This window comes from Lampris incognitus, chromosome 6, assembly GCF_029633865.1.
Source record: "Lampris incognitus isolate fLamInc1 chromosome 6, fLamInc1.hap2, whole genome shotgun sequence".
Taxonomy (NCBI): domain Eukaryota; kingdom Metazoa; phylum Chordata; class Actinopteri; order Lampriformes; family Lampridae; genus Lampris; species Lampris incognitus.
Window position 1 is genome coordinate 59,976,078 of NC_079216.1, and position 27,591 is coordinate 60,003,668.

Consider the following 27,591-nt stretch of genomic DNA (forward strand, 5'->3'; position numbering starts at 1 on the left):
TTCGCTAGCTAGCTAACTAGCTATCTTCCACCCGGTAACGTTGCTAGCTAGTTGCTGACGTTGCTGGCTAGTTGTTTGAATGCTGCTAGGCAAGCTAACTATCGGTAGCCTCCGGTTACGTTACCGGTAGCTAGCTAGTTATGTTTGTCCAACCTTAGCTCTGGCCATGCAATATTTTCATTCAAATAACTAACTAGCTAGCAAACGTTAGCTACCGGTAGCTATTATTAGCTAACAATGCTATCACTCCCGCACTTTTGCTCACCTCTCTAATACAGAGATCCCCCACTTACCAAATCCCACTTTAACCACTGGTTAAAGGTACCCGCTGTAAATTAACAAACTGTTATCAAACCTACCGTATGTTGCCAAGGCATGAGAGTTGTGTTTTATTTTTAATTTGACTGTAAGAGATTGGTGTACTTATGTGTCGTGGGTTAGTTTACGTTATTACAACAGTGACCCCCCCCCAGAGGGGTCGCCATAAACTGATTTACGGCAGTGCCTCGCGGAGCGCGAATAAAGCGTGTTAAACGGCTCCCCTGCGTCGAATGATTTATAGTTATTTTAGCCAACCAATACAGTCGGCCATCATTGTGACAAACGGCTTAAAACAACACACTGTATATTCACACAACCCCATACTACCCACCCACACCGCCGCGGCACGCCATCTTGTCTCATTCGGTAGTGTAAAAGCAGGCAACCCTGGAGGAAACCCACGCAGACACGGGGAGAACATGCAGACGCCACACTGAGGACGACTCCCAAGGCTGGACTACCCCGGGGCTCGAACCATTAAGTTGTCAATCATTGAAAACCTGCCAACGTGGGTACACGGATCGAACACGTGAGCCCTCTGTTGACGACAGAAGGTACTGCACGAATCAGGGACGAGGACGCAGAACACCGGGACTCTTACAAAGGCTCCGACATGTCGACTCGTTGAGACCTCCAATAACTTTGATGGGATTCAACAAAAGGAATCGAACCACCCCTCCTACTACAGGTCGAGAGGTCATCTGCTGTGTAGCAGGGACACACATTCTCAAGTGACCCACAACAGACTTCAGATTTAAAACGTGTTAACCAGGCAATATTTGTGTAAAGCATAGGATAAAGTTTTATAAATCAAATAGAAAATAGCGAGGAACCAAATTAAGATTACTTTTAGACCAAATACAGATATGCTTTCTTATACCTGTTTAATTCATACAAATATTAAAACAGCACAGTAGACCTTGGAGCAAGTTAAAATGATCAAAGCCTCTATTGTGTTATTGACATCATTTGAGAATAAAACTGACAGAAAAAAGATGTTACAATGCATGTCAAGCAACAATATCTTTAAATAGCATTAATTATATAATTACAAAAGAAATATCACATACAATGACAGCAGTGTATATGCACAAATCAAACAAATGCAAAAAAATATATAAGATAATAAATAATCCTAACTGTATGCACAATTCAAGGGAAAAAAAGGGTGAAAAGAACTTGAATGATTTCAATGTTTTAGGGCCAAAATGCATCACAATACACTCAAGAACAAAGCTGTAACAATTTTCTTTTAGGTTCTCTTTTAGACCGAAGAAAAGCCACTAAAAGAATGATGCCACATCTCTTGCGGCCTTGCAAAGGGAAAGCATAGCAGAGTCAAACAAGTGAGCTTTCAGGTGAACTGCAGAGATCTGAACTGCAGGCATGCAAAACCAAAAAGGCAGCCTTAAGTGTAGACTATAACTGTGAACCAACCATTGGGCAAAATTACTTTATGCAAAAAGCAAGTGCAAAAACTAGACACAAAGACATTATATTCATGTCGCATGTTATTTATCAATCTGCACTCACAACAAGCACAATGTCTTATATAAAGAATTAAGTGGACCAGAAACTAGCCTTGTCTTGGAATTTGGAGAGTATGTCAAAAACCAAAATGTGAAAAATGTGATGCCTCCCAAGGTAGTCAACCATTGTAGTCTCCTAAATCCCGAACTTTAAGACTAAATATGAGCAGTGAAATAACTAAAAAACACATTTCCGGGCGTCCGGGTGGCATGGCGGTCTATTCCGTTGCCTACCAACACGGGGATCGCCGGTTCAAATCCCCGTGTTACCTCCGGCTTGGTCGGGCGTCCCTACAGACACAATTGGCCGTGTCTGCAGGTGGGAAGCCGGATGTGGGTATGTGTCCTGGTCGCTGCACTAGCGCCTCCTCTGGCCGGTTGGGGCACCTGTTCAGGAGGGAGAGGGGAACTGGGGGGAATAGCGTGATCCTCCCACGTGCTACGTCCCCCTGGTGAAACTCCTCACTGTCAGGCGAAAAGAAGCGGCCGGCGACTCCACATGTATCGGAGGAAGCATATGGTAGTCTGCAGCCCTCCCCGGATCAGATGAGGGGGTGGAGCAGCGACTGGGGGCGGCTAGGAAGAGTGGGGTAATTGGCCAATTACAACTGGGGAGGAAAGGGGGGGGGCACATTTCCAATTTTGCAATTATAAAAATGTTCAAATAAGTAATTTGGTGACAGATGGTTACTTGCCTGACCAACACCATTCACTCCCATTCATACTGATAATTACTGGTCCTATAATACTGACTAATGTCCAATTTATATGCATATTAAGTACACCCTGAAGTATGAAATACTCTTGATATTTGACTTGGCTGAAAAAGAGCAAGGATGAATTCAGCTAGAAAATAATGGTGCAGAACTATGACAAGAGAAGGATCTGCGTTTGCGTTTCTAGTGGCAACATTTCCTAGAGGCATAGGGAATGCTTTTTAAACAGCAAATATCCAGCATAACTTACATCATAAATAATTCCTTTGAAATAATAAAATAATGACCACAGAGTGAACGTCAGAAAGAAAAATTACAGTGATGTAAAAAATGGCCAGATCTTCAGCTGTCAAAACATCTTTGACAGTAATTGTGCCATTTAGAAAATAGAGTGTTACACATTCTCCTGTTGTACCACTTACACATCTATGTAAATGCCCATTTTCTTTACATCCTAAATATTATAATTCATAGGTGTCACCTATTAGGGTTCTCTGGACTTTACATTTTTTAGAAATAATGCCATTGACATGGAAATATTGGAACAAAACCGTAAAAACCAAGTACAAAAGGTACAATATAATCAAAGAACCACATGAAGAAGTGTGAAAAAATCTTCAGTATTCACAGAAAAATATTAACTGAAGTAACTCATTGGACAAGAAGCGTCCTTAGTTTATATACATACGATAAGTAAAATTGAAAATAGATTTTCATCTCTGTACATAGCATTGTATACTTTCCTTTTCCTCTTCTTTATTTACAAAGAACTCTTGTTCTCCAGTCGCTTCTTTTTAGTTCTGTGTGGGTCTAGTCAAGAGAGATCACATCAGATATGGAGCCATATATGGCTGCCGCTGCCGCAGCTTCCGCCGAGGACCTTGACACCCCAGAGATGGAGTGGCTGTCCCTTTCTCGGTCCCGCTCCCTGTCCTTGTCTCGGTCTCGTAGGCTGCTGGAGGACACCAAGCTGCTGGTGCTGCCACTGTTGCTGCCTCCATTGATGGCTGCCAATGTGCTGTTCCCTGGTGTGCTGGGCTGCTCAAGGAACATCTGAGAGGAGCTGTAGGGCAGGAAGCGGTTAAGGAGCAGGTCGTGGTCCTCAGAGGCCGAGGCAGATGCAGCTGCTGCTGCAGCCATCACCATATTGTAATGCTGACAGGATGGAGAGGAGTAAAGAGTAAACGTGTGCAGAACCAATGCATGTCAGTGCTAAGTTGCCCGATGACAGAGTATACAAGTTCAACCTTCTAGGAGCAAAAGGTACCTGATTGTCGCCTTGGAGGAAGGAGAAGAAGTTTAAGTCTGTAAGAAATGAAAAGAGTCTCAGTGCATTTAACATGTAAACAAAGGCCCTGGCCATATTTACTCTGCGATCAACAAAACTTAGATGTGTTTAATATGGGTAAGAGCTCTACCAGGCAGGTCACTCGGTGTGTGGTAATAGTGGCGGTAGTCCTGGATAAGAGGTGGTGGAGGGGGAATGTAGCTCGTCTCCATAGGAGGCATGCTGGGAGTTCTGGTCACAGGTGAGGCCTGGCTGTGTAGGTTCAATACTCTGAGTAAAAACAATGTCATATCAGTAGAGTAACAAAAGGGGTAGGGGCAGAAAAAGACTAAACATACTAAACACATAGGAATGATATGGGCATGTCACCTGATTTTTGTTTATAAGACCTACCCCTTATTTAGAGGTGGCGATGCAGGTGACAGTGAGGGACAGGCCCTTTTCGGAGGTGGCTCATCATCCACTTCTTCATCCGAGGAGCTTTCCAGTGTAAGGTCAATCACATCCACTTTTCTGCTGTTGTCATTGGATGAGCCGTGTTTCTGCTCAGGCACTTCAGTCCGACATGAACCTGTAGGGAAAGAATCAACTTATCCTCTCCTTTTTTTCCATAAGCACAGTAAAATATACCCATTCAGCTCTCAAGGGATCTGCTGAATACGTACCAGAATCTAAGCCATTGCATGAAGCAGATACCTCCTGCACTTCCTTCTTAGACCTCATTGGAGACCAATTTCCATCCTCTTTGAACTGGATCTCATCACAGTCGGAACAGCTGTTCAGTATCTCCATGAACAACCTGCAGTTATCCAGTTATTGCATCAAAATTGGCAGTAATATGGTACAACTACTCCAATGCCCATTTTGACTACTCTGTAGAGCCCATTCCATGTCTGCTCTGACAAGAGTGTTTTGCTCACCCGTCAATTATAAGGTGCTCATACGGTGCCTTCTTATCGCATACTGGACACACCCAGGTGGGCTTCTTCTCATTCATTTGGATGTAAAGTGTGGCATCAAAGCACTGAAGGTGTGAACACGTCAGCGCTCGACAAGGGATTGTCAGCCTCATCTTTCCGAGCTATAATAAATAAATACATAAAATCTTAAAAAGTTATATAGTGTATGTATATGTATGTATGTATGTATGTATGTATATATATATATATATGTGTATATGTATGTATGTATGTATGTATGTATGTATGTATGTATGTATGTATGTATGTATGTATGTATATATATATATATATATATATATATATATATATATATATATAAGCCTGTCACTGGTGAATGATGCACACACATTTTTGTACTGACAGGGTGTTGCAGGATAAAGCAGCTGTGTTCTATTGAAAAATACAAGTGTTTAAAAGAATGCTGATCCTTCAGGGAGTAACAGCACACACCCCACCCTTAGCTTTGCTTAAGAAAGGAATAAGACACTCAGACACATAGTTTGGTTTAGGTATCTGCCTTTGTATATAATCTATCTTCTGTGAATTCCTAGACCCTGAGCTGTGTTGACCTTGGACCAAATATGTTTTCATTATGTCACAAGGCCCAGTACCAACTTGGGGTCTGTGATTACAACACTATGACACACACAAGCACGCAAACATCCATAGATGCAAACACATTTTATCTTGGTTTTTTCTCCCAGCACTGATTTTGTGAAAACATTCCACTTGACTGTGTTTTATAATAACATCAGTGTCCTTGTAAACGAAGAGGAGAGTACTAACTGGACAGAGGAGAGAGACTCTTAGACTGGTTGTGGCAATCTCACTCTCTGGATCAGCTGTTAACTTCTCTTTTACTGTGGGAAGAGACATAGGCAAACATATTAAAAAGCATTATTATCTGCTTTTTAGCAGTGTTAACTTGGTTAGTTATAGCAGGCAACTACACGACCTCCGCAACTACACGACCTCCCTAGAGCTGCTAAACTGCAAATTCGCATTCTGACACATGGAACAGAATTGCAAATTTAGACCAAAACAACAAAACTGACCTTCAACTATGCAATATAGGTGTACAAAACTATATAAAATTCTAGTTTCTATTTGTGGGCATCGTTAGCATATTGACAATTATCATGGAGATGATCACATACTCAGAGCTCTGGAGTGGTCGGGATTCCTGATTCCTTTGCCCCGTAGCCTTTGCAGCAACACTGTAGAAGACTGCTGTCTTACCAAATACACAGCCATGGAAAAACTCTGACAACAAGAAACAGAAAAAAAAGTCATACACAAGTGAATAATGTGCCAGTTTAAAAAAAGAGCAGCAGTATGTGTGTGAATTCAAATGAAATAGGTGTTCCATGAAGGCTTAGCTAATAGTGGATCCCTTTACCCTGCCAATCTCTGAGGTCCAAGACACCACAATTGTGTTGGGGACTGTTGTGGACAATCGAACCAGAGAAGTTATGTTGATAGGGCGACTAGGCCTTTTTGGTTCAACTCCATTTTTGGTTGGAGGAAGATATCCCTGCAGATAAAAATTATACATCAGCAAGTCAATCGTACATCAGATTCACAATATGTGCCAGTGCAATCTATTGTAAACATTGCATGACATAAAGGTAGGATTGTCAAGACTCACCGGTAGATTACAGGGCTTGCTATTCACCTTCACACACAAATTGGGGGGGAAGTGATCCTCTTGGGGACAGCTTGTTTCTGATAAACAAAATCTGCAAAAAGATTACATGGCAGAGAAACTCAAGTTAAAAGTCATGGATGTCAAAATCAGATATTTTTTGCTGGTTGCTACTCTCAATAAAAGGTTGGAACTGTTTATTTTTCCATTTCATTTGGAACTAAAACCAAAAATATTTAGACAGACACTTTTTAATTCCTTGAAGTTTGTATGTCAACTGATACATCGAGAATGAGGAAGACGGCCTCAATTTCAAAAGCACTTTCATTCAAATTGTGACCTTTTCTACAACACAGAAATGTCATTAGCTGTCTGATACTTTACTATCTGTTGCTCCTCCTACTGACAACTTTGTTTTTTTTAAATATATATATATATATATATATCTTTAAAGAAATTAGAAGTTGGCACCACATCCCATTCTACACCACATACAACAACAGAAAATGAGCTGCCGAAACCAGAAAAAGAAAACAAGTCTAGTATCCCACCACTATGATCCTGCTTTACGACCATAGAATACATAGAAATAGATTACTTTTGCTGTAATTTCCCCCAGTTACTTTGACAAAGACAGCTATCATGAAAGCATGATGAAATATATCCATGCTTATCATGAACCCTCTGGTGCTCTATGATAAAAACCTGTTACCAAGCTGCTAACAAGTGTCACAACAATGTTCTCATGCCTCTTGAAGACCATTTTGACTTCTGAAGGTTTGACAATGTGAAAATCACTACTTCAAAACAACTGACACTTCCTGACTTAAACAACTAAATGAAGACAACATTTTGTTCAAGTTTTTGGGTCCCTTTAAAAGGCTGTAAGGTTCTGTCCAATTATTTTCTGCTTTCACTGTATTGCCAGCACCTCTTTATACAAGCGTGAAAAGAGAAGCATCCATATCCATAAAACAGCCCCTTTAAATCAAAGGTTGAATCAGTTCGTCTGCATGCAACCAGTATGTATACATGATGTTAGAAAAGTCGATTTATTGTGTTAGTCCAACTAAAACTGGACTTTTGAAATACATGTAAACATGTTAGTCCGACTGAAATCATACCAAATCGAATTTCTTGAAGTTGGACTAACACACCTAGATAATGCGGTTGGGGATTGATGTACTCTGGCATGTATACGCTTCAATCGGCCCTGAACTGGCCGAGACGTTCTGCGCATGATCCATAGTTCCCGCAGCGGTCTTTCACCCAGAAGTCGAACAGCGTAGTATCAACAGTATCAACATGGCGAGTGCCTGAGTGAGAACCACGCATTTCTGGGCAGAGGAGGAGACAAACTTTATGTTGTGTCAGCTAAAGGAGTTGACTATCCTTAAGTACATGGATGGAAGGAGAACGCGGAATGGCGAACCATTTAAGAAAGTGGCGGAAAAGTTGGACGAAGTGGGATTTAAAAGAACCCTTGTGGTGGTAAAGAGGGCACGAAGTGGAGCATAGCAGAAGTCGCATGGTTGGAACTCTCCAGGAGCATACGGCATTGTCTTCTGCTTCCGGACATCACCATAAGCACCAGGGACAGCGTGCATCTCATTTGTACCAAAAGTAAAGTGGAGAATATGTATGAAATGTACAGCGCTGTAAAGTTGTCCATGTTTTCACTGCTCAACATGGAACCTGCTTGCTAATTTGTTTTTTTTTTTCAGACGTGAGGTTTTATTACAGTAAATCTATCCGAATCTCAACATCTTTCAAACAGATGGTTAAACATACAAATGCTCACTTAACATAGTCTTTTTTAATTAAATATGTAAAAAGCAGGCCAAGTTATTCACAAATAAAATGCTACTTGCTAACTTGTTTGTCGCTTGTTTGGTATTTGACGCAATACGTAAACCGGAATAAGGTCCAATAGCAACCAGCTGAAAGAGGGCATATCGCCACCTACTGTACACTATATGTACCACGCCTCTTAATCATTGAATTCAGGAGTTTCATTCAGACCCATTGCCACAGGTGTATAAAATCAAGGCACTAGCCATGCAGTCGGCATTTACAAACATTTGTGAACGAATGGGTCGTTCTGAAGAGCTCAGTGAATTCAAGCGTGGGACTGTTATGGGATGCCACCTTCGCAATAAATCAGTTTGTGAAATTTCTTCCCTGCTAGATATTCCACGGTCAACTGTAAGTGGTATTATTGAAAAGTGGAAGCGTTTAGGATAAACAGCTACTCAGCCACGAAGTGGCAGACCACGTAAAGTCACACAGCGGGGTCAACGAGTGCTGAGGTGCATAGTGTGTAAAAGCCGCCAATGCTCTGTTGACTCAATAACTGCAGAGTTCCAAACTTCCTCTGGCATTAACATCAGCACAAAAACTGTGCGCCAGGAGCTTCATGGAATGGGTTTCCATGGCCGAGCAGCTGCATGCAAGCCTTACATCACCAAGCACAACGCCAAGCGTCAGATGGAGTGGTGTAAAACACGCTGCCACTGGACTCTGGAGTAGTGGAAATGTGTTCTGTGGAGTGATGAATCACGCTTCTCTGTCTGGCAGTCTGATGGACGAGTCTGGGTTTGGCGGATGCCAGGAGAACGTTACCTGCCTGACTGCATTGTGCCAAGTCTGGTGGAGGAGGGATAATGGTATGGGGTTATTTTCAGGGGTTGGGCTAGGCCTCTTAGTTCCAGTGAAGGGAAATCTTCATGCTTCAGCATACCAAGACATTTTGGACAATTCTATGCTTCCAACTTTGTGGGAAAAATTTTGGGGAGGGCCCTTTCTGTTCCAGCATGACTGTGCCCCAGTGCACAAAGCAAGGTCTATTAAGACATGGTTGGGTGAGTTTGGTGTGGAAGAACTTGACTGGCCCACACAGAGCCCTGACCTCAACCCCATCGAACACCTTTGGGATAAACTAGAATGGAGATTGCGAGCCAGATCTTCTCGTCCAACATCAGTGCCTGACCTCAAAAATGCTCCTCTGGATGAATGGGCAAAAATTCCCACAGACACACTCCAAGGCTTTCCATCTTGTGGAAAGCCTTCCCAGAAGAGTAGAAGCTGTTATAGCTGCAAAGGGGGGACCAACTCCATATGAATGCCTATGGATTTAGAATGGGATGTCATAAAAGCTCCTGTAGGTGTAATGGCCAGGTGTCCAAAACTATATGGATAAAAGTATTGACTTTTGTCTATATAGTGTACTTCCATCAATAAATTGATTCTCCCCCAGTTCTTGTATACTGGGACAACGACAGTAGTCCAATTATATGGCCTAATCAAGCTATAACCGTAGCTCGACTTAACTGTGCATGTAAACGCAGTCACTGTTTACTGACAGATACATTTCATCACTCATCTAAGGGACCTCTTCAGTCTAAACTGATTGCAGGTATGTCTGTGAATGTTCTCATTCATCCAGGTCATGGTTATCCAAAGGAGTTGAATCAAGTGTAACTGGACTTGCTATATATCCGTGAAGACGTTTCGCCTCTCATCCAAGAGGCTTCCTCAGTTCGTGCCTTTCTGACTAGACCAAGCTAGTCTGACTGGCTGGTGATGAGACTCAGAATTTATCCTCTTTGGAGTTGTTGTCAGAGCTATAGATGTCCATGGCTCTTTGTGTTTCGATGTTTACCAATGCCCTTCGCTAACTGAGCCATAGATATGAGTGGCTCTTTTGTGTACCGATGTTTGGCCACGCCCGTCGTTATCGGAGCTATTGGTTTGAATTTGTTTAGCAGCGACGGTCATTGGGGGTGTTAGTTTCGACTTCATTATTCAGTGGTCATGAGAGTTGTTGGAGCCGTTAGTGACTGACTGTTGTTCTTGGAGGCTAGGCTTCTTGAGTCTCCTGGGTAGAAATGAAAGGACGGCATTGTAAGTGGGAGATAGGTGGTGTCGCAGACCTCCTCCTCTGTTGAGGGATGGTTTTTCCAGTTTCACATAGATAGCTTCCTTCACCCCTCTTTCTATCTTCTCTGCCCAAAATGTGTACGTTGCTGTCCTCGAAGGAGTGTGTCTTCTCCTTTAGGTGTAGATAGACTGCTGAGTCTTGTCCTGAGGAGTTTGGCCTTCTGTGTTGGGCCATCCGTTTGTGTAGTGGTTGTTTGGTTTCTCCTATGTAGAAGCATGGAAACCCATAGCATACCCATGCTATGGGTTCCCGTCTTACCTGTAGTGGCCAACTTGTATAGGAGGGTTTCTGTGCAACATCATCACAGAGATGCGTGCGCAACTAGAGGGCAGAAAGCAGCTACAGAGCAGAGATTTTAACCAAGACAGAGCTCAGATACAGCAGAGATGACGTGCAGTTGTTGTGCAATAAACTGCACAACCTGCCAAAAGGATGGGTGGAAAATATTCAACATTCCAAAGGGGTCACATACCTTTGCATGTGAACCCTTTGGAATGTTGAACTTCTACCTTGTTGAACCACATTGGTAACTCTCTTTCGAGAGCTCCCAAAGCGGTTTTGCCCCCTGCCTGCGCACGCACTTAGTAACATTTGTAAACAGGAAACCCGTCTATACGGAGGAAATGGAAAAGAGGGCTCTGATGTCCTATCCAGGGACACCACCTAGCCATTGGTTCAGATTTGTGGATGAACCCTGGGTTAAAATTAAATCTCAGGATGTACATTTTACCGATCACATTAACTCTGTGGACATCTACCTCAAGTCCACCAGGGAGGATGTGAAAAACAGGTTAGCCTTCTTAGACTGTGAAATTACAATTGGTGATGGGGGACATTTGATTGTTGATATTTACCATAAACCAAAACATACTGATCAGTACTTAAGGTTTGACTCTTATCATTCACTGGAGCACAAACTAGGAGTCATCAGCATACTACCAACGAGGTGACAACATCCCCACCGACACAGCGGCCGGGGAAGGGAAGAAATCCCACATCAAACATGACCTGGTTAAGTGTGGTTATCCTAATTGGGCATTTGTAAAAGCCAGGAAGACACCCAAATAGTGCACCAGCCAATCGAAGAGAGAAGGACAACTGCTGCCTAAGCGTAACCCACTGGTGATTCCGTATGTGACGGGAGTGTCAGAACAGTTGAGATGCGTATTTTCCAAACATCGCGTTTCAGTTGCATTCAAACCCCAAAAAACACTGCATCAGAAGTTGGTCCACCCCAAGGATCATGTCCCCTCGCACCAACAGAGCAATATAGTGTATGCTGTTAAGTACCAGGAGGATTGCCATGACTTGAATATTGGGGAAACTAAACAGATGCTGGCCAAAAGAATGACACAACACGGGACAGCTGACGTATCAGGCCAGAAATCCACAGTCTACACACATCTACACGCCAGTGGCCACTCTTTAAAAGATGAGGATGTGCACATCCTTGATAGGGAGGAACGCTGGTTTGAACAGGGGGTCAAGGAGGCCATCTATGTTAAGAGGGAACAACCATCCCTGAACCGGGGGGGGGGGGGGCTAAGAGTACACCTGTCACCATCTTACAATGCTGTGATTGCAAACATTCCCAAATCCTATGTGAACAGTACACATTGCCATTGAAAAGTCATGGCAATTTGAATACAAAACTGATCGTTGTTTACGGTCGTCGTGCCATTGCATTGTTTATAAGGGTGAGGATACCTGCAGTCAGTTGAGACTGAAGAGGTCACTTATGCCCCTTTTCCACTGCATGATACTGGCTCAACTTGACTCTACTCTATTCGATTCTACTTGCTTTACTTTTTGGGATTTCGTTTTCCACTGCACATAGTATCCCCTCATGGTGAAGCCCAGCTGGTCATTTGTGGGCGTGCTGACTAGTTTTTCCTCCCTTGTCTACCAGCACCCTACACGAGTGTTTTATTTTTTAAAAAATCAACAAGACCAACTCTAAATGTGTGCTTCACATGAACAATATTAGTGTAACTAAGAGATTTGCTGAAAACAAGTAAGTTTTTACATAGATAGATTATAAACTATAATACAAGTTTCATAAGACTCGCTTTGGCATTCTCTGGTTATAAACAGAGCTGTTCAATTCCTCTCTGACCAATCAGTGGTCAGATTTAATTTATATTTAAATAAATAAAAATTTATTTTTGTTTATATTTTATTTACTTATATTTAAATTTAAATGTTTTTATTTATTTTATAAGATTGTATTTATATTTAAATAAATATAAATAAATATACATATATTTATATGTATTTATATTTTATTTATTTATAGTGATATTTTCATGTCACCTTTTAGTATCGGCTCAGCTCACTTGGAACCTTGACTGAGGCGGTACCAAAAAACGTACCTGGTACTATCCCTAACTTTCGCCTAATGGGGAAAAAAAAAAGCGAGTAGAGCCGAGCCGAGTCGGTATAATGCAGTGGAAAAGGGGCATTTGATGAGTGGTGAAACGTTTCTCTCAATAAATGTGTCCAGATGAACTGATTCAACTTTCTGCGATAAGAGGTACTGTTACATTCATTTTGTTACAAAATAAAGAACAAAAAAATCATGACTGTACTATTTACTTAATCAAGAGCACGATATAAATAGCATGTAAACCGCTGAATTTAAATCATGTTTTTGGGGTAGTAAAAAAGAGACTCAGCTGTTTAAAAGGAATGTAGCCCCTGTGTGACAAATCTTTTCACTACTCGGTGATGTGTTCACCCAATACCTCCAAGCTTGTCAGCTCCCTCACATCAGTTGGGAACGGGTAAGCTCTCTGGGGATGAACTAAAGTGGTGGTATTACTCTTTAAACTTATATCTAAGAGAAATATAGACAATAATTTTTAAAAATCGATTCTGCCAGATAAAAGTTAGATGTCTGCTATAAGAGTGTGTTGTACCTGCAGTCACAACTGGTACAGGTGCTAGCTGAATTTGAGGTGTTACGATGACTGGTCTGAGAGAGACATTGAAAACAATGCATTCTTTTATGTTTAAATAATGCTGCAATAAATGCTTCATCAATACTGGATGTGCTTCCTTCCTTGAATGAAGTGATCTTACTGCAATGTCTGCAGTTTGCTGTGTTGTGGTTTTCTTAGCCACACTTCAGAGAGTATGCTCCTGGCAGCCGTGTCATAAACAGTCTACAAGCTTTATTAACTGCGCGTCCTGGCAGTTGACTTTACATTTTTATAGACATTGTTAATGCTCAATGCCTTACACTAATTTAAACTTAAATCACATTTTCAAGACTCCACGAGTAGAACGAGACTCATGTTTCGAACACCAGGTTCTTGCAAATTTGGAAACCACTCCACTTCAGAACCAACTTTTGATAACCAACGCTAATAAAGATGAAGTTTTTGTAGAGATTTTGGTAGCAGTCTGTAGTTTATTGCCAGAAATTCTGATCGTATGAAGTCCCAAAAGCAGCACATCAACTGTGTTGTGTAAGCCAATATGAGGTACTTGATGGCTATGCAACTTTTTCCTCTAACTGCTAATGCAGCTGGTCATTATAGACACATAATACATTTCATGTGGCCAAATCACAACGGAAACGGTGTATTTACTTCAAAATGCAGAGTGCATAAACACAGTTTAAGGTACACAAAACAGTCCAAAGCTATAATAAACACGAATTCTGGACTAGGGATCAGAGGATTATGTTCATGCGCATAATGAATATACTTTTTTTTTTCAGATAGCGATAGTGAAAGGCAGACAGGAAATGGGAGAGAGGTATGACATGGCTGCACATTTATGACCATGTGGCATGCGCTGTAACCATTCGGCTACAGAAGCGTCACTTGAATATACTACTCTTAATTGAAAAACAGTACCTCCACCAAGAGCAAAGCTTTTTTCAAAGCTGAGTATAGAGCTGGTTGAACTTACCGTAACTGGACTTGGACTGCAAAGTCACATTTGGTCCCAGAAATATCCCTGTAGGATTGAAATAGAAGCCAGGGGAAATTTTTTTTTATTTTCTGTGTGTGCATATAGAGTGGTTTAACACAGTATTTAGTAATGCCATGGAGTACTCACTTTTTTGTGCTAGCTAGTAACGGAACACATCTGCTTTTCTGCTGATGCAGCAACTTACTTTCAAGCCGATCCCTACTTTACCAAAATTATTTCCCTCATCGTTCCATGCGTTTGAAAGACAGGGGCAACATGCATCATCCTTCATAACTTACATGGAGCTGCTGATCTGCTGCACTTGCTGTGGAGTTAATGCAAAGGCATAACACGTTTCCTGGAACCGCTGGCTGTTGTCTGAGGCTGTATGTAGAAGAAAGAGAAAGAATGACCAAAAAAAAAGAAAAAGAAAAAAAAAAGGCTAATACTGCTTGTGCTTTATCAACTCATACCAGACATTTAAAGGACACATCAAAATAAAAAATAAAAATTATCCCAGACAAATATATTTAAAATAACCTTGCATACGAATTTTTGCTATAACCTCAATGATTAATCATTAATGATGGACAGAGCCACAGATTTTCCAGTTGCAAGCGGGAGACTTACCCAGGCTGGTGGGCTTGATGAGCTCATCAAGCATGTCATAGAAGGGTAATCTCTGGAGCTTGACGTCAGGGTGTACAGGGTGCATAGCTGAGGGAAGGTGAGGGAGACCCAGCTCATGCTTAGGCCCAAGTAAAGACACAGGCAGCAGGGGCGAGGGGGCACCGTGGCCATCAAACCCTAGCTGAGTGAGGCCTGCAGGCAAGCTGGAGGTGGAATGGACACTGGGCAAAGCTAGGTCCACTGGTGATACCATTTTGGTAGGGAAGCGTCGTCTATAGAGCTCCTTGATCTTCATCTGCACGGCAGGGCTGCAGCCAGCCTTGATTAGGTGTAAGGCTTTGGTCAAAAGTTCATGTTTCCGCCCGTGCTTGTTGCGTCCAGCATACCCCAATAACACTTGGAGTTCAGAAACTCGAAGGCTCATCACCATTTGCTGATGGAAAATAAAATGGGGAATTAATGAGAATTTCAAAGAACTCCGGAAAGCATCTTTTCCCAGATTCTAACAAAAGAACAAGGCAAAGTTTCAGACTTCCCTTATTTTTAACTTTAAGTTTGAGTCTATTCAAAATTATGTCATACATGTTTTCATTATTTAACAGAGTAATTACAAACTGGCTTGTCAAGCATCAAACTGACCGCAAGAATGTTGTGAACTCTTCAGCATCACCTCATAGCATTGATAAAAATATCTTACAATCATCCATCCATCCATCCATCCATCCATTATCCAAACCACTTATCCTGCTCTCAGGGTCTCGGGGATGCTGGAGCCTATCCCAGCAGTCATTGGGCAGCAGGCAGGGAGACACCCTTGACAGGCCACCAGTCCATCACAGGGCCAACACACACACACACACATAGGGACAATTTAGTACGGCCAATTCACCTGACCTACATGTCTTTGGACTGCAAGAAGAAACCGGAGCACTCGGAGAAAACCCACGCAGACACAGGGAGAACATGCAAACTCTGACTTTACAATTCAACACAGAACAAATAAAGGAACCTTCAGTGTGATCTAAGCAACAAAAACTGACCCAGAAACATAGAAGTAGTAGTGACCTTACATAACATGTTTGGTTACAGACACTCGTTTTTCAAACTTGGGCTTAATAAAGATACGTTCATAGCTGCATAGCCCATTATATCATTAAACTTAACACACAAAGGTATAAACTATCTTCCTGGCTTTGAAAAATGCCCAGTTAGGATAACCACACTTAACCAGGGCCTGTTTAATGTGGAATTTTTCCCCTTCACCGGCCGCTGTATCGGTGGGGACGTTGTCAGCTCGGTGGTACAGCGTCCTGATGACTCCTAGTTTGTGCTCCAGTGGATAATGAGAGTCAAACCTTAAGTACTGATCAGTATGAGTTTGGTTATGGTAAACATCAACAATAAAATGTCTCCCATCACCAATTGCAATTTTGCAGTAGACTGTGAAAGCGACAGGGGAAGGGGAGAAATTCCACATTAAACACACCCCAGTTAAGTGTGGTTATCCTAACAGGTCATTTGTTAAAGCTAGGAAGATACCCAAACAGTGCACCAGCCTATCGAAGAGAGAAGGACAACAGCTGCCTAGGCATAAACCAGTGGTAATTCTGTATGTGGCGGGAGTGTCAGAAGAGGTAAGATGCATATTTTCCAAACACCGCATCTCGGTTGCTTTCAAATCCCAAAACACACTGTGCCAAAAATTGGTCCACCTCTATGATCGGGTGCCCCGGCACAAACACAGCAATTTAGTGTACGCTGTTAAGTGCCGGGAGGATTTCAGTTAATTGTACATCGGCAAAACCAAACAGATGCTGGCAAAGAGGATGGCACAAAGAAGAGCTACCTCGTCAGGCCTGGACTCCATGGTCTACACCCATCTACAGGCCAGTGGCCACTCTTTCAAGCATGAGGATGTGCACATACTTTATAGGGAGGAACACTGGTTTGAATGGAGAGTCAAAGAGGCCATCTATGTGAAGAGGGAATGACCAGCCCTGAAACGAAAGGGCAACTATTCCCCAGTCCTCTGTGAACAGTACACATGGCCATTCTAACTCTAGTTAATGGTCACGGCAATTTGCATACGAAACCCGATTGTCGGTTCGGTCATTATGCAACTACGCTGTTTATAATGGTGGGGATACCTGCAGTCAGTTGAGACTGAAGAAGTCAGAAACGTTTCCCCCAATAAACGTTATGTCCAGATGAACTGATTCAACTTTCTGTGAATATTTCCAAAACCAAAGACATTGAATCGATCATTCTCATGTGCAAGCTGTTTTGCATATACTGTACTGTACATTGTACGTATACTAATATGCTCAGTCATGTCCATCTACCTCAGGCATGTATGTAAGTACCATTGCACTTTATCACCTCTTATTTCACCTGTATATAGTCAATCCTTGTGTATATATCTGAAGATTGTTGTGTTGTAGTGTTGTTATTCTATATTAAGTACACCGTGAGAGCCACGAAACCGGAGCCAAATTCCATGTTTGTGCAAACCTACATGGCCAATAAACATGATTCTGATTCTGAAGCTGTCTGCCTTGGATAACGGAAATCAGTACTGGAATGTAAACTGCATTCCAAAACTTTACAGTACGATATGCAACTACAATGACATTGGAGAAGTCACCCACTATAGTGGTATTACGTTCACACAGGTCAGGGGTCAGTTTGAAAACAACGGTTAACAAGGTCAAAATTACTACTTAATAAGTTTGATAAAGGCCAGCCCTAGCAGTAATTCGGCAGAGGGAGCTCCGTCAAAATATGTTACAATATATATATAAACCTTGAGAGCGGGATAAGCGGTTCGGATAATGGATGGATGGATGGATATATAAACTACGAAATGACAGAGGGGAGGGGCACTGAAGAACTAAATGAATTGGTTAGCTATAACTGCCATACTTCTGGGCTGACTGATGCTGATGTATTCAGATCGATATGACTGAAATGATTGTCTTTCTTATACCAGCCATTGCAATATCGAGGGTCTTGGTATATAGCACGAAATACTTAGATGATGCATTAAATGGATTCCGTTAATTTTGAATAAGCACGTTTGATAAACAGCATTCCATTTCCAGGGAATAGACAGAGCCCTTTTGACACATACAGCGGCTGGGCTTACACATTTCTAAACATGACAGCTGGCAAATAATACACGATTAGGGCAGGAGCATATACGTTACTGAAGCTCTTAAATTACTAAATTCAATAAGTGACCTTATTTAACGTGTGCAATGTAGCCGAAACATTGCCTAACGAAACATCGGCAACAATAACAAAGCTAATGCTAGCTAGCTAGCTAGCTAACGGTTAACCCGCTCTGGTCTCTATTCCTCTGCGGTTTTCTTGCCAAGCCCCCTACGGTGAAACATCGTTTGTTAACTTCTCTAGTTTCATTAATTTGGTATTTCAGCACCTTTACATATGAACGAGTATATTAAATATAACGCAGAGGTTTGCTGTACCTTCAGTTCCGCACTCTCCGCCATCTTGTTACACTAGATGCGCAGACGCAATGACTACCCTCAAGGGGCGGCAGGACGGAGTAAAATTGACTGTCCTTACCAGAAAGCTTCAGTAGATGGCGGTGTCGACCTAAGTTAAACTACGGCCATCAACGGTTGGCAATTTAAATTGGGCCATTGAGAAAATTTTTTTTTTACTGAATCGTTGTTATAAATAGCTTCATTGCAGTAGACCTATGATATCCCATTAGGGTTGTCTGAGGAATTTTGTTCCGTGTTTGCATTAGAATGAATCAGTGATGCACGTGGCTCAGAATGTAACTAAAATGTAAGGAATCTAAGGTACGTACACCGATCAGCCAAAACATTAAAACCACCTGCCTACCAATAGTAGGCGGGTGGTTTTAATGTTTAACAGAAGTGTAGGTCCCTCTCGTGCCGCCAGACATGCTCTGACCCGTCGAGGCATGGACTCCACAAGGCCTCTGAAGGTGTCCTCCGGTTTCCGGCACCAAGGCGTTAGCAGCAGATCCTTTAAGTCCTGTAAGTTGCGAGGTGGGGCCTCCATGGAACGGACTTTTTCCAGCACATCCCACAGACGCTCGACTGGACTGAGATCTAAGGAATTTGGAGGCCAAGGCAACACCTTGAACTCTTTGTCATGTTCCTCAAACCATTGCTGAACGGCATTTTGCAGTGCAGCAGGGCACATTATCCTGCTGAAAGAGGCCACTGCCATCAGGGAATACCATTGCCATGAAGGGTTGTATCTGGTCTGCAACAGTATTTAGGTAGGTGGTACGTGTCAAAATAACATTCACATGAATGCCAGCACCCAAGGTTTGCCAGCGGGAACATTGCCCAGATCATCACACTGCCTTTGCCGGCTTACCTTCTTCCCATAGTGCATCCTGGCGTCATCTCTTCCCTAGGTAAATGACGCACCAGGTCGTCCACGTGATATAAAAGCAAACATGATTCATCAGACCAGGCCACCTTCTTCCACTGCTCCATGGCCCTGTTCTGGACTATGGGGTCATCATGGGCACTCTGACCGGTCTGCAGCTACGCAGCCCCATACGCAGCAAGGTGTGGTGCACTGTGTGTTCCTACACCTAACATAGCCAGCATTAACCTACTCAGCAAATTGAGCTACAGTAGCTCTTCTGTGGAGTCAGACCAGACGGGCTAGCCCCACTCCCCACGCGCATCAACGAGCATTGGGCTCCCATGATCTTGTCATCGGCTCAGTGGTCGTCCTTCCTTGGACCACTTTTGGTAGGTACTGACCACTGCACACCGGAAACACCCCACAAGACCTGCTGTTTTGGAGATGCTCTGACCCAGTCGTCTACCCATTGCAATTCGACTCTTGTCAAAGTCGCTCAGATCCTTATGCGTGTCCATTTTCCCTGCTTCCAACACATCAACTTAAAGAACCGACTGTCCACTTCCTTGCCCAATACATCCCACCCCTTGACAGGTGCCATTGTAACGAGATAATCAATGTTATTCACTTACCTGTCAGTGGTTTTAATGTTTTGGCTGATTGATGTAGGCGCGTACGTCTGGCGACCGGATGAACAGCGCCACTCTGCCATTGCAACCCACCCAAGTGGTTGGAGGGGGGATTGCACCCAAACGGGCACAGCTTCTAATGGCAAAACCTCTGTCATGCGTTTTTAGGTTACCTTGTTGAAAGAAAAAAAAATCGGAAATATGCGACATAAAGCTAATATAAAAGGCTACACTAGTCAACTATAGTCGGTGACGCACAGAAACACACACTCGGGAAAAAAGATTTCATATTTCTTTTATTAAAATTATTCATTAATTAGCTGTCAAAACCATTAGACAACATGAAGAAATTTGATGTCTTAGTAGGATATATCGCCACTAAAAAGTTAGCGCGTGTAACTTAGCCTACTAATACCTGTGTCTGCAAAGTGTCATAGCAAAAGGGTTGGTGCATGTTATTAAATAAATCAGTCCCCAAACACACGTTGTATTTCAATATGCAGGCTGTTTTGACAATTTCCATCTTTCGTTTAAAGTGCATACAATCCAAAAAAAAAAATCTGTAATCTATCGTTCTGCAAAAAAAAAAAAAAAAAAAAAACTAAACCCAACAAAAGTAGTAGGCTAAATGATAATACTTGCGATGACTACGGAGGAATAAATTCGCTATACTCGCAACCGCTAGTGACAACAACATACTGAAATGATGACCTAACCGTTACAGGGTACATACATGTCATTGCACTTTGCCACTAAATAAATATCCATGGAATCATTTCAGTAAAACAAATTACAGCCCAACCTTATGCAAGAAGGCTACATAAATGATACATTGAGTCTGAAGATACATAGTTAAATATGTTACAATAAATTACACGAAAGCCGGAGATCAGGCTACTTTAAATCTCAGTGTCCTCAAAAAAAAAAAATCTATTTGTTCTTCCCTCTCCGTTACAGGTTTACTGGTTTAGGGCGGCAGTAGAGGAGATTTAAAGGAACAGCTTCCGGTACAGTGGCGCGGTGTTAGCATCTTGCACGAGAAGTGGTGTAATGCGTCGTGAGCTTCTAGGAAGAAAGAGATCAGACAATAAATAGCGTGTGTGCGTGTGTGTGTGCGTGTGTGTGCGCGCGCGCGAGTCGGGATCCGTAAAAATCAAATTATGATGAGAATATGCTTTCGCGTGAATGGGGCACGTGATGTGTTTATCTCAATTTGGGACTGAATGAGAATCAGTTTGGTATCGATCAACTGATTCGAGGCCATGCTCAAACAAAGAATGCGACAAGATCTGCGATGACGTCAACAACGAGCTGCGTTTTGGACGTGTGGCAATTGGTCGCTGGTATCCAGCGATGGACGTTTATTTCGTTGTCTGGCTGTAACAGACAGGCCACCTTATGACTTCTGCTGAAAATCTTCACCAGCCCCCCCCCCCCCCGCTGCATGACATTTAAAATACATTTGAATTCTGGTAATTTGTATCATATTTATTCAGACAAAGCCGTAGTGTGTATGGGATCTGATTTATTGTCGTTTTAATTTTTTCCCCTCTTGTCCTTTAAACGGCCCCTTGCTTGATAAACATCTGCACGTCTGTGGTAAATGTTGTTAATTAAATCACGACTTGATCACCTCGTTCCAAATTGAAAAGAGCACGTTTCTCGTGTTTCTTGTCGAATTGGTCAAGTCGGACAGTTTTGAGCATAGGCCGTCATCAATCAGGTTGGCAGAAATGCCCCTTCAAATGGGGTCCGTCGCTGTCATTAAAACTGGCCCCTCCTCACTTTGATTTTTCTCACCTCTGACAATATGAAGCTGCTGAACCATCTCCTCCCTGTAGGAAAGCTCCCTTTTCATCTGGTCTTCAAAATTATCTAGAGAGGATGAAACACATGAAATCATATATATATATATACATTTTTGGGGGATCGATAGACGTCTACAGGCCTTATAATATAACGCTCATCCTGTGGCAACAGACGGGTCAGTACCCGGCTCTGTCCCTAGAGGGCACTGTTTCAACAGCTACACTAAAAGAAATAGAGGTAAACTAGAGAAGTCACGTCAAGTCAAATCGATTTTATTTGCAAAGCCCAGTAAAGGGCTAAAATGATTTGTAAAAAAATTATTCATTTAATGAAAATCTGAAACAATTCATTTGATTAAATTAAAATCTACATCGATCAGTTTAGACACGTTTTTCCTCATTAAAAAAAAACACGTTTTCGAGAATATATCTGATCAAACCTTAGCAGATTTTTGCTTTGACTAAAAAATCACATTTACAGCCGGTGATTTTAAAGATATCCGTATTGTGTTTTAGCGGACAGGCGTGTTAAACAGCCAAGCAGCGGTTGCTTCTCAAAACCCTGAAACCGCTTGGAGCTCGATGGCAAATAATAAGACGCAAACCATTAATATAAGAATCCAATAATTAAAACGACGAAGAAGAAGAAGAAGAAAAAATAACGCAGCTGCAAAACTACTTACAGCGTTGATTCCTGGGAAGTAAAGGAACAAAACCTATTCGATATGGTGAACTACCTCTGATATTATTTGTGTTGGAGTCGGTGTTTAAATTGTGTGTTTTTAAAATTTTTTTTTTATCTATGTCTTATATAACAAAGACCTGCCACCTGCACGTCTTCCCTGTAGGAAGCACAGTGAGCTCTCCTATAGTAGAGCACCCATGTGCACCTGATTCCACTTCCTGCTATCTCGTTGCATCTCGGGATATTCTCTTTCTTCGGGAACACCAAGACATATAAAATGTGCTTTATAATAAACTGAGATGGCCCGATATCATGCAGGGAGGAGGCAAAGCAGAGGGGTGGCACATGCAAAGAGACGACTACACCTCCTTAATATGTCAAAAGAAAGTGTGAGGGTGAAACGGTGAATGGGTTTTTGCTGCAGTTTGGATGACCGAAATACTATAAGGGAGCGTACACATCCTGTCGCTGTCACGATTGACGCTGTCAAGTCCACATCTGTTGAAACCAGATGTGTGTTCAGCCCGCCAAGACACGATGGCTGGCCCGGAAGTGGCCCGAACATGATACCAAAATACAAACGCTCGTGTGTCTTTACACGGTATTTGGGCAAAGCACCAGCCCCTATGGGTGGCGGATCAGTGTGGGTATAGCTTGATGGTAAAATATCTGATCTCTGTTGTTTCGTTTCGTTTTGTTCGAGTGTGTGCTGGTCTAGAAAAACTAAGGAATCTCACGTCACTTCACTGTTTGTTATATATTACAAAGATAAAAAAAAAACCTCAAGATTTCTAGAGGACAGTGATTTTTTTTAAACTACCATTTGATTTTTAAAATTTTATTTCCATTTGCTCTTATGTACCATATATATATATATATATATATATATATATATATATATATATATATATATATATATAATCCAGTGAGTCAAGTAAATTCTTTATAAGACAGCACAAGCCTGTGTCATGCCATAAGATTGCTTATGGCATGACACAGGCTTGTGCTGTCTTATAAAGAATTTATTTGACTCACTGGATTATTTTGTTCCTTATTTCTAGAGCACTTTCCCTGTTGAGTGTTTCTTTTAACAAAGTTATATATGTATATATATGTATATATATATATATGTGTGTGTGTGTATATATATATGTGTGTGTATATGTATATATATATGTATATACACACACATATATATATATAAATATATATATATATAAAATGTGTATAAGTGTATAATTAACTTTTGTGTCACATGGGGTAACCCTTTGTAAAAACAACCAAACAAACAAAAACCAAACAAACAAAAAACCCACACAGACTGAAACAGAAACCAGCAGAAATAAACGTATAAACGAGTGTCAAAACACTGCCGCTTATTTCGGGGGAATGTCCCTTTAAAAAGACCTTTTCGTATGGTAGAAACACGGGAGCGAGCTCCGCCCCGGCATTTCCGGCGTGCCATCATAACGGGTGACCTGAACGAGCAGGTCCGCGGAGCAAGAGGAGGAAAGAAATCCTCACCTTTCAGGTTCTGAAACTCCCGCTCCAGCTTCTTCCGCAGCTCCACCTGCTCCAGCAGCTGTTTCTGCAGCTCTTCTACAAGGAAACGCACAACACCAGTACATGCGGGGCCGATACCCAGCTCTCATTTTACTCTGTCTGAACAGTTACACACAACTACCCCTTTTTACCACCCCGGGGGGTCTCGGAACCGGGTCGAGGGGCCAGAACACGCGCGTAATGATCAACGCACTGCAGCTTGCTTGTGCCCTCGTGGTGTATCATAGAGCTAACACGCAGCAGCTTTATAACGCCTGGTTAAATTATTCAACCGCGCGTGCGTGCGTGTATGCGCGTGCGCGTGCGCGTGTGCGATGAAGGCAGAGGCTGTGCAGGAGAGGAAACGTCGCCATGTGTTTTCACGTAACGTTAAGAGGTTTGCGTATTGGGCCCTGGGGCCTACGTGGTAGCCAGTCTATACTTAGCATTTAGGCCACAGAACAAAACAAACAAAAACAAAACAAACGAACGATAAAAAGCTCTAGTTAACTTGTCAAATGTCACTCGTTGCTAGAATAAACATGTCTCGGCAGTTTTAACGCGTGTTAGATAATAAGTCAGCTATATCACCGGACACTTCTGATATCAAGGCAGCCAGCAGCGTCGTTACATTGAAGCGTTTGTACGAAAGAGGCCAAATATTAATGAAAAGTAAGAACCTAAATTATTATTATTATTATTATCAGTAGTACTAGTAGTAGTAGTATTGTTGATGTTGTTGTTGTTGTTGACAGTAGTAGTAGCGGAACGCGCCCATTAGAAGAGCGGCCCTGGCGTCATTGTGACCCGCGGCTTTGTGTGTAGACCAGTCTTGACCCCAGACCCGCAGACCCGCAGACCCGCAGACCAGGCGTCCTTACCTTTCGCCAGGGCTTCTGCGGTTTTCTGCGCCAATAGAGCTCGAGCTTTTGGGTCCTCGACTAAATACACAGAGGAAGAAGAAGAAGAAGAAGAAGAAGAAGAAGAAGAAGAAGAAGAAGAAAACCCCAGTTAACCTTTAATAGGCTGGGCCCACGTGCCACCTTATACAAAAAAGAAGAAGAAAAAAAGCACGCAGTCTCGTGAAACAGAGACGTAGCAAATCACGAGCCATATTTTCGGCAGAGTGTGCGGACCGCGGGGCGCGTGCGTCTCCTCCGCCTCGCGCTGGTGGTCGTCGTCTCTTTGCTCCTCGTGGGGTTTCGTCTCTATCTCCTCCACCGTGGAAGACGGCTCCTCTTTACTGGCGCCGTCATCTGGACAGGAGACAAGGAACATTGTTGCTGCTGTTGTTTAAATTGCGTTTCCTGTTTGTAGGCCTATATAGGGAACATGCAGGGAGGAAGTGACGCATGAGGGCGGCTAACCGTTTGGCTGCGGATACTGGGCAGGTCTGAAGTGATAGGGACTGGTCCTCTCCGGGGCGTACACCTAAAGGAACCAAGCGGTCATTCACAGCACAAACAAGACATGTCAGCACCCCCCAGAGTGTCGGGGTTCGGCGGGCTACACCATGCGGGGACACACACGCATTTCACAACACTCCTCCCGCAGCGGCACGCCCGTGATGGCCGAGATCTGCCCTTTTCTTTTCTTTTTCTTTTCTTTTCTTTTCTGTTTTTTTTTTTTTGTACTCACGTCTGCAAACGCCGGTGCGAGCAGTACGTGTGTCTCGGGCAGCTGCTTGCCTTGTAGCTCTCCTTCCAACGACGTCGCCACCTGCAAGTTCAACCTCTGGGCGTCGTCCGGCACGGCCGCGGACTCGACGCCCTGGCCGTGCGGGGTCCGGGGACACGCCGACGACATCGACATGGGCCGCGGGTCCTCGTCGTCCGGCGACTTATTCGTCTCGACGTCCACGTCGGGCTCGGCCTCGCTGTCCACGCACGGGGACGCGGACCGGTAGCTGGAGCTCTCGCTCAGGAAGTCGGGCGACAGGTAGCCCGTGCGGGACCCGCCGAACGCGCTCCTGCTGCCGTACAACTTGGCGATGCTGTCCGCGTCCTTGATGACGGGCCTGAAGGCGGACACGTAGCTGATCTTCCGGTGCGTCGGGGTCACGCTCTCCACCGGCCTCGCCTCGTCCCCCGACTTGTCCTCCTCGTTGCGGGTGGACTGGGTGCTGGAGCATCGCTCGCTGTCGGCCGCGCTGTCCTTCGACGCGTCCGTGCTGCGGTCGCTGTGCTCGGAAAGGTCCAGATCCATTGGCCTGGGCGGGCATAAAAGCTCCGAGGGGGGTTTGGGCTGAGGCTGGTGGTAAGGCGGCATGGGTAAAGTGCCCGCTGCGGGCCAGAACATGGGGAAGGAGTGATATGCGCTGTCCTTGGTGCCCGGCCAGAGGACGCTGGACAGGCTGGGCTTGCTCTGCTCTCCCATCACGCTGTCCTCCTTCTTCTGACACAGGCCAAAGGCCGGGAATCCGTAGGGATGCGGGAAGAGCGGCGGCGGGATCTTCTGCAGCATGCCGAAGCTCTTGCTGGGCACGGGGATGACGGGGTAGCTGCGGGTGTTGGTTATGTTCAGACCCACCCGGTTTTCTTCGCAGCGGATGATCTTGGGGGGAGCCTCGGGCGAGTCCCCGGACACGCCGGGCCCCTGCGGCTTCAACGACGAGTGAGATCCCGACCCGCTCACCGGCAGCGTCCTTTTGCGGCTCCCGCCGTTGAACATGGCCTTTACGTCCTCCCACGCGTGCGTCACGTCGTCGGCGGCGTTTTTGTCGGTGAGTCTGAGGTGGCGCCTCCACGAGTTGAAGTTGGCCGCGTCCGGCTGCGTGTACTTGGACTCGGGCGTGCGGTGCGAGTGGAATATGAACTTGTTGGGCGAAAAGTACATGTTGCAGTAGGAGCACTTGATGCACTTGGCCCTGGAGCTGTTGTACCTGGCTGGGATGAAGCTGCCGCGACTCCCCCACGCGCACTCGTGGGACACGTCGAAGGCGAAGTTTTCCGGAAGTTTCGGCGGCGCGTGGGCCCCCAGAAACGACTTGCAGAGTCTGTCGGCCTCTCGCTTGGTTATCATCCCGCAGCGCCGGGAGGAAATGGGCATGGCGCCCGCGCGCCTCAGGATCTCCAGCTGCACGGGGGTGCACTGCACGCACGTGATCCCCAGCGCCACGCGCCTGTTGTGTATCTCGTTGTAGCTGTAGTTCTTCAGGAGTGTGTTGGAGATCTGCGCGAGGCAAAGCCTCTCTTGGCCGTCTATCACCAGCGACACGATGGGTATTCCGTACAGGACCGTCTCGCTGACCTGGTTGGGCTTCAAGTTGGCGTTGGGGTACGAAAGTTCTTGTTTGGAGGTCGGAGGGCTCGAGTCTCGCCCAGCAGGTACCGACTCCATCCCTGAAAGCCCGTGGAGGCTGCAAAGACACATGTATTATGTTAACAGCGGTGTTCCTGTCAATGCTGCAACGGCCACTCCAAATAACAACAACAACAATAATAATTATATTTTTTTCTCTTTTTTGATGCGCTTTAGGTTGACATGCTTTGCTAATTTCGTTACATCGATGTAGTTCACCCACTGCGCTATTTTGAGCTCAGGATGAAAAAACAGGTAGTATTGAGCACGAGCATATCTAGTTATAAGAGGCTCAGAA

General features: G+C 43.8%; 2 protein-coding genes across 2 annotated transcripts; both read right to left on the bottom strand.

The window, feature by feature from the left end:
* Positions 1 to 1,187: 1,187 nt before the first annotated feature.
* On the bottom strand, positions 1,188 to 18,479 carry pias1b (protein inhibitor of activated STAT, 1b). Its single transcript, XM_056281558.1, has 14 exons — positions 18,441 to 18,479; positions 14,953 to 15,385; positions 14,622 to 14,706; positions 14,320 to 14,367; positions 6,465 to 6,555; positions 6,216 to 6,350; positions 5,974 to 6,079; positions 5,603 to 5,676; positions 4,775 to 4,935; positions 4,520 to 4,653; positions 4,248 to 4,425; positions 3,985 to 4,124; positions 3,834 to 3,871; positions 1,188 to 3,721 (listed from the first exon to the last, which is right to left on the bottom strand). Exons 1-14 carry the CDS (start codon positions 18,462 to 18,464, stop codon positions 3,377 to 3,379), a joined length of 1,992 nt encoding a protein of 663 aa, XP_056137533.1. The 5' UTR covers positions 18,465 to 18,479; the 3' UTR covers positions 1,188 to 3,376.
* A 2,446-nt stretch (positions 18,480 to 20,925) lies between these two features.
* Positions 20,926 to 27,332, bottom strand: skor1b (SKI family transcriptional corepressor 1b). Its single transcript, XM_056282472.1, has 7 exons — positions 25,632 to 27,332; positions 25,361 to 25,424; positions 25,130 to 25,249; positions 24,875 to 24,919; positions 23,976 to 24,050; positions 21,759 to 21,833; positions 20,926 to 21,023 (listed from the first exon to the last, which is right to left on the bottom strand). Exons 1-7 carry the CDS (start codon positions 27,330 to 27,332, stop codon positions 20,926 to 20,928), a joined length of 2,178 nt encoding a protein of 725 aa, XP_056138447.1.
* Positions 27,333 to 27,591: the final 259 nt, after the last annotated feature.